General features: G+C 44.7%; 1 protein-coding gene across 2 annotated transcripts in view; it reads right to left on the minus strand.

The window, feature by feature from the left end:
- si:ch73-22o12.1 (nectin-2) overlaps positions 1 to 12,768 on the minus strand; it is a 61,315-nt gene extending 48,547 nt beyond the window's left edge. Inside the window, exon 1 of one of the 2 annotated variants that reach the window (XM_028823606.2) lies at positions 12,344 to 12,762. In XM_028823606.2, the coding sequence (XP_028679439.1) occupies positions 12,344 to 12,410 (67 nt within the window). In that variant the 5' untranslated portion in view covers positions 12,411 to 12,762. Of the gene's footprint in view, positions 1 to 12,343 lie in introns of both variants that reach the window. The other variant, XM_051920902.1, reaches the window with a different exon arrangement.
- Between the last annotated feature and the right edge of the window lie 1,696 nt (positions 12,769 to 14,464).

Genomic DNA, 14,464 nt, shown 5'->3' on the forward strand with positions numbered 1-14,464 from the left:
CTCGTGCCCTGCCATGAGTAATAGCCCGACTCTCCGATCATAGATTTCAGCACAGCATATGGTGCGTTAAGCATTACGGAACATAATCACAAGCACTTTGAGTCTCCGCTTGGAACGTGAGGGAAGAAATGCGGAAAGGCACACGACTGAGGTGCAGGTCCGCCCAGTGAGGCGTATAAGCGAGAGTATGATCAGCATAGTGGCTGCACGGTATTCACTCCAGGAATCGAGGAAGAAGATCAAAGTCCACGAGAAAGCCTTCCGACTACCGGAACCCTTACTCCTCCTGCTCTGCCTTGTTTATCAAAAGTTACGCAAGCTGTGGGTCATCTGGTATTCAGGTACGCAGGCTATGCGAGACTGTGTGTACAAGGCTGGCGCCCAGGCAAAGTAAACACCTCCAGACAGCAGAACAATGCACCTTGAACTGGCGCAAGGTCTGCTGTAATTCTGCTCCCCCTCAATACGCCTACTGGGAATGCATGTTGTCAAGGCTGGGCCTGCCAGACGGGACCCCGACAAGCACACGCAAAAGCATAGGAGTCAGTCAAAACGGACATTTACTGCACATGTACTTATTTGGCTGAAAGGTGACTTACGACATTTATGATACAATTGGTTACATTTCTTTTGGTTTTCCAATTGGAGCCCAGGGAGGTCAAATGACTTGCTCATGGTCACACAGTGGCAGTAGCAGCATTTGAACCCACAACCTGTGGGTATGAAGTCCTTAGTCTTAACCACTACACCACACTGCCTGCTAGACAGCATAAACATTGAGCAAATGCCCTTATCAGTCAGTCAGCCAGCTCTTTGTTTTTAAAAGCTACCAGGTTTGGGAAGTCCAGGCATTTCCTGTAAGCTTACCAGCATATCACAGAGTACACCCACACCAGCCCAGTTTAGATCTTACAGTTAACACATTTTTGGGATTTGAGGGGAATCTCAAGGTACCCACAGAAGAAAAAACCCCAAACATAGAATGTGCAAGTGTCACAAAAAGGAAAGGATTTGAAGTCAGGCGGACAGAACGGTTAATAAAAAAAACATTAAATGTTAAAAAAAAAATGGCATATTGATGTTTCTAGAAATAGGACTGAAGAACTGGAATGGCATGAAGAAGTAGAGAGAAAGAGAAGGGAGTACCAAAAAGTTCACTTCTTCCCTTGTTAATCATTTTATATGACGTCTTTCAAAAAACTTCCAGAAGTAGATTAACCGGCTTTGATAATGGACGGAGCTTTAACGCTATATGCTCTCTGAAAGACAGAAAAATAACTCCCCGTGGAATGCATGCAAGAAGAAGTCACGAGTTCATCTGCTGAGGCGCTGTCATTTATATTTAATTTGGCAGACACCAACATATGAGATACAATTGGTTACATTTCTTTTGGTTTTCCCCAACAGGAGCACATGTAGGCAAAGCGACGTGCTCAGGGTCACATAGCGTCAGTAGTGGGATATGGAAACCCACAACACCTCAGGAGTTTGACGTTCAAAGCCTCAACTGTCACGCCACACTGCCAGTGTGGTGTCCATCTAGGAGCTGCCTCAAATACACACATTGAACAGCTTTGCATGGAGAAAATTTATTAATCCCAGAGGGGAAACGGTCTGTTAGCATGACCTTTGCAGGTCAGAGCGCAGGTTCAGCTATTGTACTGCGCCCATGAAATAATTTTCAGGTTAAGGGCCTTTCTCAAGGGCCTAATAGAGTAAGATCTCTTGAGGCAGTAAAAAGATTTGAACTGGCAACCTTCCAGATACCAGCACCGATCCTTAGTCTCCATGCCACCACTGGCACCCCATTCTGGATTTTGTTCCTGCCTTTTGCCTGCTCCTACTGGGATAAGCTTTAATGCCCAATTCGGATGCTTGACTGGAATAAGCAGTGATGAATGAATCGAAGGTTTTCCTTTGGCTTCAGGACTCGCATATACATTTGCTCATTTGATATTTGAAATAAAAAAAAAATACTAGTTGGAAATTTGATAAAAGTGAAATGTCAGCCCTTTCAGTTATCATAAAGCTACCCTTAGAAAGAGAGCGACTTTAATTGTGCACATCTTAGACAAGCTGGATGGACAGCATCATCAAGGTGAATTGCTGCCAGTGGGCACCATGCAAAAGAGAATCTAAAGGATGACCGAGCAGAGTGTTCCCTCCAGCCTTGAAAGACACTGGCACATGCCAATTGTACCAGCGAGAGAAAGAAAGCTAGAAAAGTAAATTCAAGGCTGCACCATCACATGAAGGACCCACACCAACCACGGATTACAGCCAAATGGTTCAAAGCGAGCATCGTTTCTCTCCGAGCGCAGTAGTAAAACAACAGCAGCCCAGGCTGCCAGTATAAATGCTCATAAATGTGTTCAGTCAAACCTCTTGAGCATCCTGATCACGCCAGAGCCTAGCAGAATGACGACTCTGTGATCATCGATCTCCCCTGCAACCAATTTGCAAGCACGAGCCACTGTGGCCCATTAATAACCAGCAGCAGGACTCTGGCAGAACAATAAATAAGTAAGTTCCAGTATAAATTATGTACAACGCCTCCACTTCCTGGCCAGCACAGGGCAGATGAAAATTTTAAAATGAGGAAGAGGTTCCAAGTTATGCTTGCAGAAGACACAATGGGTTTTAATAATTTAATCCAAGGCAATGCAGCGCCAATTCTAAAATGCCTTCCAGCAGGCATGCCATCACCTGGGCAGCAGCGATGGGAGCTCCCACTACCATCTTTAGTGTTTTCTACTGGGGAAAGGGGTAGTGTGGATGCATATTGCCAAGGCTATGCCAGTGCAATGAAGCCAATTTGAAGTCCTTCAGTGGCAGCGATTCCACCCAGAGCAGAAGCGTTCACATACTGATGACAATATGTCAAACCCAAAACATTCCTGCTGCTAAGAATTAACAGCAGGCGGCAAATTACCAGACTAAGAGGACTAGGCTTCCAATTTAACCAGGATGTGCCTGCTATCTCTTCCAAGCCTGATCAGCCCCAACCAGACTGACAGCAGCTTAAGGTGCAGGGGACAAATGGGCCGGGGTGACCTGATCACATTTCAGGCCAGCACCCCAGTTTGGTGCTCACTTTTACTTCAACAATCCCAGGTCATCCAGCCATGCTGCCCCAGAAAGGTCAACGAAAACTGTTAGACAAACTTCAGCAGCATTTCCAGTGGCCTGAGAATTTGTTCAGAACTGCTCTGGCGGAGATGTGGGATTTAAACCCACTAATTAAACATGGGGGGGGATGGGCAGACAATGCAATGCCGCGGGCTGATCCCAGACGCTGAAGGCTCTCAGACGGCTACACGCGGACCCCCCACCACAATCGACAAATTAGTTACCAGGAGCGGGGACTCTATAATGAACTGGCAGGCACGTCCTGCTTCCATCATGTGTGAGCAACACCACTGGTGCCACCACTGACCCCCACCCCCCATATGATGCTCACCGACTCCAAGCCCTGCAGAAATTCATTTTAAAACTGCAGCCTTTTTTGTTCTAAAGCTATTAAGCTATTTTTTTTTTAAAACTAGATTTTACCGCGAGCCTGATGAAAAAACCCAAAGGAGAGAGCAATTTGAACACATTAAATGCTAAGCGTCTTTTGAATTATTATTTGTTCACCGAAAGCGGCGCTGGCACTTTTGAAGAGGTCCCTGTGCTCTTCTATTCCTGTAGCTGCTGTCATAATGGAGGTGATGTAAAGCCAGGCAGATGACACTAATGCTAAGCGCTCACAAGCCTCTAGATTTTAATTCCCATTAGTTACAGCACTACGAGGTAATGCATTTTTAAATACCACATAGGAGGAGCTCGGCCACTGGTATCTCTTCATCCACAAGCCACTATCTCCAGCTATGATACACATGGCCTTGATTAGCACGTCCTATGGAGTCCAGTGCTGCGAGTGGCTAAGACTGCCATGGCAAGTCCCAAGTCGTCATCAACTGGGCAACACTTAATTAGCGGTAGGCGGGCAGTGTGGTGTAGCAGTTAAGGCTTTGGACAACAAACTCGGAGGTTATGGGCTCAAATCCCACAATTGACACTATGTGGCCATGAGCAAGTCACTTCACCTGCCTGTGCTCCACCTAGAAAAACAAAACAAATGAAACCAAACGTATCGTAAGTCACGCTGGATAAAGGTGTCAGCCAGATAAGTAAAAGAACGCAAATGTTTGTATTCAAAAATACAATGGCACTTTGTACCTGAAACACTCATTAGCATGGCATTCACTGAAAAAAGTCACTATATCAAATGAAACTTAATAGTAGGGTGGATTAGCTGCAAACCTTTCAGTGGGTTCAGAGCTCATCAGCCACATGGAGATACACAAGAAATCAAGCCATGGGTGAACTTGTAAGCATAGGACATCATATATGGACATCCTCCTGTCTTCTGTGTCTGTGGTATGGCAGAACAAATGAGCAACCTCCGCTCTTGTCTAGCAAACTAATAATTTGGTACCATATTTTGTTTTATCCACTCATCACGTTCTTTCTTCTGCAGGTCTACTGAGGGTTTTTCCCACAGAGTCCCCCCCCCCCCCAAACAAGGTTTCAGGTCAGCTGGAGCTAAAAGCAGGAGCGAGGAGACCAAGAGGCATGTTGATTTTTGCTTTGTATTAAATAAATTTAAGTTCTGGATTTTAAAAAACATTCTTGCTTATCATTGGCCCTGGAGCTCTGCAACATGTTACATGCTGGTCAGACATCCAGGTGAGGAGCTTCATTGAACTCTCGAGGTATGAAAACAGCACTGCTACAGTTGGTTTCGGCTCAACTGCCACCCTCCGGTTCTTCTTTCAGTCTCACCTTATTCACTCTTGCTTAACAATGAAATAGGAGAGTTCAAGGGCAAGATAGAAAATAGATAAAATAAATAAATAAAAACGGCACTAGGAGAAATGCCACTAGGCACTAGGGTTGGTGAAACGTCTTGCACATTGGTGAACCTTTACACAATAGAGTGTACACATAACACATTTAAGTATCAACAGTCAGACATTGTACTAAACAAATTCTTGGACATTCCAACGTTTTGTTCAGAATACAATGCAATAAATATGAATAAAACAAAAACAGCTGTAGTGCAAAGGAATTTAGGGGGAAACAGCAGCATGCATGTGGGGGAGAGGTGGGTGTTGATAAGGCTTTGCACCAGACACTGTGCAGAGCACCACATCTTAGTGGCTTGATGGAAGAAGCTGTGTTAGAACCTGCTGGTTCAGGACCCAATGTCTTTGTAACTTCTGCCTGAAGGCAACGACGTGAAGAGTTCTGGACTCAGATGACTGGGGTCACCAACGATTTTCCTGGCTTTCCTTACACACCACCTAACATAGACGTCTTGTGGATTAGGAACGTCACCCCCAACGTTTTGTTAGGCAGAGTGCACTTCCCTCTGAATACTGTGCAATTTAGGGCAGTGCTGTTCCCATACCATGCAGTGGTACAACCAGTTAGGATGCTTTCAATGAACTCTGTTGGTATGAAAATAGCACTACTACAGTTAGTTTCATCTCAAAGGCCACCTTAAGGTTCTTCACGTAGGCTCGCCTTATTCACGGTTGTTAACAATGAAATATGAGCTCTTCAAATGCATGATAGAAAAGAAAACAAGGCCTTGAGGAAAAAAACATCCAGGCTGGGTTGGTGAAATGTCCATCTCGACAAAAATCAGGAACTAGGTAGGAACAAGCCCTTAATGAGACAGATGCCAGTCCACCACTGGTCACACTCACTGCTAATAGGCCAATATAAAGTTGCCTACGTGTCTTTAAGGATGAAAGGAGCAAATCCACACAGACGTGGAGACAAATGTGCAAACTCCACACTGTTGCAAGGTAGAAACAAACTCCTGATGAGAGTGGGATGCCAGCCCACCACAGGTCACACTCACTCCTGTAGGGCTAGTATAAGGCTGTCTACATATCACCGAGGATGAAGGAGGAAGGTCCACACAGACATGGAGACAATGTGCAAACTTTACACAAGAAGCACCCAGGCCTGGGATTTGATGCTGCTCTCCAGGAACTGAGTGGCGGCAATGTTAATAGTAGAGTGAATATGCCATGAAGGGAGACCAACAGAAGAGGCCTAAAGGTGTCCATCAAGAACTTTAAACAGAGTAGATTAGATAAAACTCTTGAAGTTTGCTTCCATCCATGCACAAATTTTCAGATGCCATACTTTATCTCAAAGAATCACAGGAATGAGGAGTTTCTAGCGTTATACTAGGCAAGAACTGAGTGGCCACAGAGGATGGCGGTTCTCTATATTGCGCGCGCACACACAGGGCTGTTGTGAAGCTACAAGCCAACAACATCTAAAGGGTTTGCAATGTAGAATTAAAGTGGTGGTACTAAGAAAAATAGACAAATGCTGCACGAACAGGATAATAATTACATTCATATACCGCTTTTCTAACCTACTCAAAGTGGGTAACAGACAGTGGGAAACTATTTCAGCCACCACCAATGTTTAGCATCCACCTGGATGATGTGGCGGCTGCCATTTTGCACCAGTACATTTAACCCAGGTTTTAAAAGTGTGAGAGTTAGTTAGCCAATAAGAGACAGGGGATTATTAGGGGGCCAGAATTAACATGGTCTTGGTGGGCCAAAACCTCTAAATCTTAAATCTTCTATGAACGTAAACATGCCAGCTCTCCACAGACAACAATCAGACAGATAATTGGCACCTAGGTCTTCAGAGCGGAGGGGCGGGTAACATTAAGCACCATGTCAACACATGATATGTAAAGTCAAACTGCCAAGGGCGGCTCCCGGTGGTGCGCACCTACTGCCTTAAGCAGTGATGACAACTTTCAGGATCAGCATTTTAATTTTTGAGTACCACAGGCAGCAGAGTATATCCCACCACCACAAAGCAGGAGGAGCTGGCCCTAGAAAATATGTTGGTTCATTGAACTCAACTAAAAGGGTCATTTTAGGGCTGCCAGCCAACCAATAAAATGCAACAAGTATTTCTTTGGGTTATGCTGTGCAAGGTCAAACTCCACAGTGACCAGGTTGGGAGTTGAACTCTGGTCTCTGGAATAGTGAGGAAGCAGCAATAACAAGAACACCACCATGTGTCATGTCGTCTGTGGTGGCAAGTTAGTCATTAAAAACATTTCTTAGGGGAGAAAGGCATTCAAGCAGTCCATCCTTTGTGGGAGCTGGGAAGTGTGATTCATGATCAGTTGAGGCAATTTAAAAAAAGAAAAAAAAAAAAAGTGAAGTGTACTAAACGATTACGTAAAGAGACCAATGCTCTTATTAAAAAATATACAAAAAAAAAAAAAAAACGTAAGGCATTGCCTAATAAGTACAACTGCAGTGAGCACCATGGGAGACATGCTGACTGAAGCCTCATATTAAAGAGGCTCTGCATTCTACCCGACCGACGAGCAGAGTGCGAGAGCCAAGCCAACATTCCCTCCATCGCCACCCCCCTCGGAATTCCAGCGGTCAAAGGATCCGACTGCAAACCTTCAACAAAAGGCGATGGAGGAGGCAAGTCAGAGCTGCACGGATGCAATTTTGAGGCAGCCTAGCAGATCTTCCGAGTACTCCAGTCAAGCCCAGCAATTCTGCTATCTGCAGTCTAGTCAAGTCAGGGGGCTCAGCAGTAGAACATTAACTCGAGTGCAACTTTACACAATAGAGTGTACACATAATATATACTTTTAAATACCAATTCAACAGTCACACATTGTACAAAATAAACGCTTGGACATTCCAACGATTTGCTCAGTATGCAATGCATACAAATAACACAAAAGCAGCTGTAGTGCAAAGGAACGTAGGGCGATAGGAACAGCAGCAAGCATGTGGGGGACAGGTGGGCGTTGATAAGGCTTTGCACCAGAGCCTGCTGGTCCAGGACGTGACGCTATTGCAACGTCCACCTGAAGACAACGATGTGAAGAGTTGATGGGGTCACGGACGACTGTCCTTACACACCGCTTAACATAGACGTCTTGTTGTCTTGGGCAGAACGCACTCCCATCTGCAATACTTTGCAAATTAGGACAGTGCAGTTCCCATACCATGCAGTGGCACAACCAGTTAGGTTGCTTTCGATGGTAGATATGTAAAATGATCCAAGGGTGTGAGGACTCACGCCAAACATCTTGAGCTACTAGAGATTAAAAAAAGGCTTCGTTTTGCCTTTACTACTTTTTTGAATATTCCACACAATATTCCATCGGCTGTTCTTTACCGTCTCTGAATGAACTGCACAGCTCTCGCTGCCTGAGGAAAGCAGAAAATATCTTAAAAGATTCCTCACACCCCACTCATGACATGTTCCAACTGTTGCCATCAGGCAAAAGATATAGGAGCATCAAAACAAGGACTAATAGACTGAATAACAGTTTCTACCCTGTTGCTATTAGGGCACTGAATGCCATGCCACCTCATCACCTCCAATGCAGCCGTGCAATAGATGACATCTTGTCCAATAGTGTCCATGTGCAGTTAAGGTCTTATGTTGAATGTTTGTGTTCTACCTTATTTCTTCTTATCCTTTCGTAATTATATTTATTCATATTTTGACACCACAGGGACTGCACCCAATTTTGTTGTATTTATTACAATGACAAAGATATTCTGATTCTGGTGATCTGCACACCGAGGGACTTAAAACTGCTCACCCTCTCCACAGGACTCCCATCGAAGGCAACAAGGAAGTGTACGCTTCCTTGCTTCTTGAAGTCCACCCTTATCTTTTTGGTCTTGGCCACATCGGTTGAGAGGTAATTTTCCTGTCTCCCTTCCAGTTTACCCACTAACACAACATACTTCCATTATAAAACGGCAACACTCTCAGAGGACTGCTCCATCAAATGCTGAATTAAAAATGGAGATGAATTAGTACAAAGACGCTTGTGGAGAACTTTGTCTCGTGGCACCACAGCTCAACTTTAGTAAGAGTTTGTAGTGGACCTCTGCCATGCCAAAGAGCCTCGGACACTACTTACAAGTGGGAAAGAGCTACATGTACCAGGAGACAGGCAAGATGTTAGCTTAAGCAGAGGTTATAGGCCTAGCCCCCCACTCTGAATATAGTGCGAGTCTTACATGAATGTCAGATCGAAGGCTGGGGTGGGACATGTTGGGGACCTTTCAAAGATCAAGGACTGGATGCCAGAGATCAGGGGTTTTATGCGACATCCATCATACAATGGAGCTGGGAAGTCAGAAATCACAGTTGCATTGTCTGTGACCTCCATTCGTTCTCACTACCCAAATGGGAAAGTAAATATAGACCCCCGAAACCAGGTGTCTCAGCATAAAACACTAATGGTTCCGAAGTCCAGATCAGAAAGAAACCGATGAGCAAGAAAGACACAAAAAGTATGTCGTCATGTCTAAAACAAAACATTCTTATCCTCTTGACCCTGATAAACAGTACTTTTTCTACTCGGAAGGTTCAAACAAAAATTGCACAAAGCAACCATTGATCGCAATGTCCGAACAGCAGCACATATAAATTACTTGCTCTGTTCTGTATTATGGATTGAGGAGATTCATTTAAAGTAAATTATTCTAATAAATTAAACCCTATAAAGTGTTACATGCACTTCCTGATCATGGTGTACGTCACCACTTTGGATTAACATCATAACCTGAAAATGAATAAACTCAGACTTGAGACACCAGGGTTGAGGAATTCCAAGTTTGGTGAGCATTTACTTTCCAATTCACTAGTTGGAGATAAGACAGCAAACTGCAATGGTCCTACTGCACCACAGTGGTGCTGTACAAGAAGGACCAGAGCAGACTACTTCCTGAGGAGATCGAGGTCTTCTAATGTTAGCAGCAAGCTGCTGGACATATTCTACTAGTCTGTCGTGGCCGGGGTATTGTTCTACACTGTGGTTCCCTGGGGAAGCAACCGGAGTTCAAAAGACACGCAATGCCTGAACAAACTTATCACTGGGCTAACCACAGACACAATGGCAGGTGTTATTGAAAAAAGAGGATGGTGGCAAAAATTGGATGCCATCATATTAAAAAACATCCAGTCCCGGAGGTGCACTTTTAGCTACAGGCTCATTCACCATGGTGTGCTAAGAAGAGCCTCCGGGGGTCTTTTCTGCTTGCTGCTATCAGGCAAATGCTTCCTTCCGACGTCCCAGATTAAATTCTTACTCTAAATTTGCTTCTATTCATTATGCTGCTTCCACACAATATTATTAGGTAACAATCAATCAATGCATTGTTTGTCCCGGCAGTCTGAATTTGTATTTTTTTCCTGCTTCTGTATGCATTTAAAGCTTCTCTTGGTATTAATAAAGTTTATCTAATCTCTCTCTGTATGCAGGGTCATGACCAGTGGATACAGGACACCCCCCTCAGTGTTGTGTCATCCACAGATGTCACAATGATGTGAGACCTCTTCCAAGCCGTACAGCCATGGATGTAGGGAGACGATCACTGCGTTTAGGCAGTGCAACACCATCACAGTCACGCGTTCCAAATCCACGTTCTCAACATTTCTTTCCAGTTCCTTTTGGGAGCCTTGCCCTTTCCCCAATTGGCTTATTTCACGCAAATCATTCATTATTTTAACTGAACACTTTCACAACTCTTTTCTTCATCACAAAGTGAAGTGCTTGTCAATATTGTAAAAAATGCTTCTGGGAGCAGCTCTCATTTCAGAGTTTGAATTGACTCACCCATCACATCACCCTGACTAAAGGAACTCAGAGGATAAACAAATGAATGGAAATGCAATGCGTGGCCTCCCCCAAAGGCAGGGAGCTTTAAAACGCAAAGCAGAAAGCATTCTCATGGCGGTGAGAGACAATCACCAGAGCCTTGGAAAAGTTATCAAGCGACAGACCTGGAAGACTGATTAGTAAAAATACATGAAAGGCCCATCTAAACTCATCCTGCATTCCTGAGACTCTGAAGGAGGAGCCATGGAACATTTTTTTTTTTGGTAAAGGGCCTGTCAGTGACTGCAATAAAAAGGCAAAACCAGTTGTGGAGGTGGTGGGGGGTTACTAGTATTAGCAAGGCTATCACGGTCCCCCACTCCACACCCAGGGTTCATGTGGAATCGGGGGAGTCGTCTCGGTGAGGTTAAGCAGGCCGAGGAACAATAACAGATCGGATTACCACCGAAAGGAGCCCGGCCCAGGCCAGTTTCGATTGCGTTGCTATGGAGACTCATTTCAAGCGACTTGACCCACATAGGGGCAAAAAGAGAGAGAGAGACAGAAAAGAAAAATGGCTAATAAACGCGCGGACTAACAAAGGAGTACGTATGAATAGCATCTGCATAACTTAGGCGGTTCGCCGGTGTGGACCATCAAATCCCGCCTTTGGTTGGACACGCAGTTACATTATCATTTATTAACAAAAAAAAAGTTAAAACGATAGGGATCGTAACAGGAAGCAAAGAAAACACTGAAACTGCTCACGCCTCACAAATTCACATCATAACAGGCAGTCTAAGAAACTCTTCTCTTATCGGAGTAATCCGATCTCCTTTTTCAGATTTTAAAGCTCGTTTCCTTTTTCCTGTATTACAATCAAGTCAGTATGCCCTCAAGGCGTTAGCCAAATGAATTCCATCCTCCGGTGGCGCTGGGAGACTGAAAGCCCCTCTTCTGAACTCGTCAGCGTTGTCCTCCTGTCGCTAACCACGGGCACCGCACCTGCTTCTAACGAGCCGCTTGCGGATTAAACCCTCAATATAAACGAGCAAGTCGGCGCTGCGCATGAGCTGTCCAGCTCGGGAAAAAGATTCTGGATTAAGGAGATCTTCGTCGGGACAGCTTTCTGAAACAATTCAGTGGGCATTGTAAACCTGGCAGTTTGTCTGAATTCTTCATTTTAATGAGGGGTGTGAATCAATAGTACTAAAACACAACTACCTGTCAATTTAAGATATGATCGATTCGTGTGGAGGGCTACATTTAATACGCAACTGCACTCGCGTTCAAAGGAATCGGGGCAGCAGGTGGACCCCTTGGGACCAGGCTGACCACAACGCTTCGCAAGGCACTCGAGATGAAGCGAAGCGCCTTTCTAATCGCCAAAAATCCCCCAAGAGAATCGGTTCACTCGGTGTAACAAAAGAGCTGCAATTACCTGAAGCAGAAACTGCCACACCTTAGTCAACATGGCGAAGCGAAACTGCGGTCATGGGGTGGGAAATATTCCAGGCAGGTAGGGCAAGATGCAGCTGGGGTTTCCGCCATGTTTACTGGGGATTTGTAGGCGTCTGGAACGCGATGATCGGACAGAAGCTCACAGATACCTTAGCGAAGTTTGAAAAGAAAAAGAGCCGCCGCCCCCATTTTGCTTACCTTGCATCAACAGGAGTAGTAGCGCTGCTGCCGGTAAACTCGGGCTAGCTCGCCTAGCCATCACCATCGCCTCTTCGTCAGTAAAAAAAAACGGATTTTGAAGAGATCGGTTAAACAATACGGTGTGATCTAAACACAGTCAGGAGCTACAGAGGTCAGAAAATAAATAACACAGTCACAAAATATCAAGTAAACAGCGCAAGAAAGAAATGTGCGCGATGTAAAATCCAGACGCCCCTGTAGAAGAGACAGCTCGCCGCTTACACACTCTGTTCTCCCAGCGCTCTGCCGCAGGTAATTTCACTTCAGCGCGCTATGGGCGTGTCTAGCGCCTGACTGACGGGCTAAGGAGTGACGTCATTGAACAGGAAGGAGAGTTTGGGGCTTCCCGAACCAGGGAGACTCCTTTACGAAACCGAATTTTCCCAAGCATTCACTTTTACCGACAGTGGTCTGAACCACCGCCGACCCCCTTAACCCACAACGATCACGTGTAAATGTAATCCCCTAGGTAGCAGCCTGCCGATTTACTTTTAAGTGAGTTCACATTTTATAACCAAAGTTATGGTTGACGCCATAAACTGCTAACCCGCAATCGTAATGCTGATTTGTCTATCAAAATATGCATAAAGCATGTTTGGATTGCATCTGTTCTATTTGAGAACGTGTTAATGTGTCTAGATGTGTCTTCAAGTATTCCGGGAACAGGGATAGCCTGTATGAACTCATCCCATTTTTTCCTGGCGGTATCGAAACTAAGTAACCTTATACAAAGTTTCGTGTGACATTCTCATACTCAGTCCAATTCGGGATCGCGGGAGGAATGATGTTATATCTAAGCACAGGGAATAGCCTATTGCGTAAGATTTATAAGGGAAATGCCTTTGCCATAGCCTCATTTAAAATCAGTGACGCCCGAGCAGAGAACACAAAACAGAAAGGAAATTAAAAAAATGTTTGAGCTATTTAGAAATTATGTATGACTAATTTGTAAATATACCCATAAATACACTACATCTATATGTATCTGCTTTATTTAGCGTTGTTCGGTAGTCATTCTTGAATGAAACGTTTTCCATATCCTACAGCTATGATCACGCAGTCCAAAAGTAACCGCCTCCTTAGTGCTCGGCAGTGAAGCAGGACCTGCTGTGTGCTTAGCCGATTTACATGGGGCTGCCAGCAGAGGGATTACAGCAGAAGCCCGGCATCGACACGCCGCCAAGCGCCCCACTTACCGAACGTATTGTCATTAACCGGCTATGATAACCAGCAGCTGTCTCGTTAATCAGCCTGCCAAGTTGTCGTGTGCAACAGCGGCCTCTGCCGGGTTCGCTGTGAACTGCAAAGTCTGTCCGTCCGTCTGAACGAAGTGACACCCAAACGGGCAAATTTAACGAATGCCATCCATCCATCCATCCATCCATCCATTCATTTGCTTTGCTCGCCTTTTTCCAGTCAACAGGGACATGCAAGCACGGTATGAGCCAAGCCGGGAAGATTGCGCTAAGTGCTGTTTTGATGTCTTCCATATTTGTTTTTGTTTAGTTTTGTAAAGATTCTTTTACTAGTTATATAAACCACGCGTGTACGATGATAAAAGATTTTTTAAAACCTTTATGTGTGCGTAATTACGTGAGATGTAAATATTTTGCTATGGTAATTTGGTTAAGAGAAAACAAAAGCAGAATTCTTTGAAGAGCATCATATAACAGTTATCTGTTTCTCCATGCTTTGCATAGACAAAACCAAAAATGAAACCAGTACAAATTATGGCAAAGGCAGCCCCAACTCCAGCCATCTTGTAAGTGGTGCTCCCTTATTATCTACGACATCACTGCCTTCCTGTGTAATTTTATGACTACTTCCTGTTTTAGACAAGCAAGCAGAAAAAGGCTTTCCAGGACCCAACCCACCCCCATCCCAAACACACACACACATCACATCGGACAAGTCGGGAGATGACAGTCAGCCTTGTGTGTGGGTGGAAAGCACAGGGAGAACACGCAAACTCCACATAGCAGGCACTTAAACATTTGTGTTTTTCCTATTGAGCCATATAACAGCGTGGCTTCCACAATAAAAAAAATTACAAAGTGTAATGAACAATGGAACAAACCA

Source organism: Erpetoichthys calabaricus, chromosome 17, assembly GCF_900747795.2.
Source record: "Erpetoichthys calabaricus chromosome 17, fErpCal1.3, whole genome shotgun sequence".
NCBI classification, from domain to species: domain Eukaryota; kingdom Metazoa; phylum Chordata; class Cladistia; order Polypteriformes; family Polypteridae; genus Erpetoichthys; species Erpetoichthys calabaricus.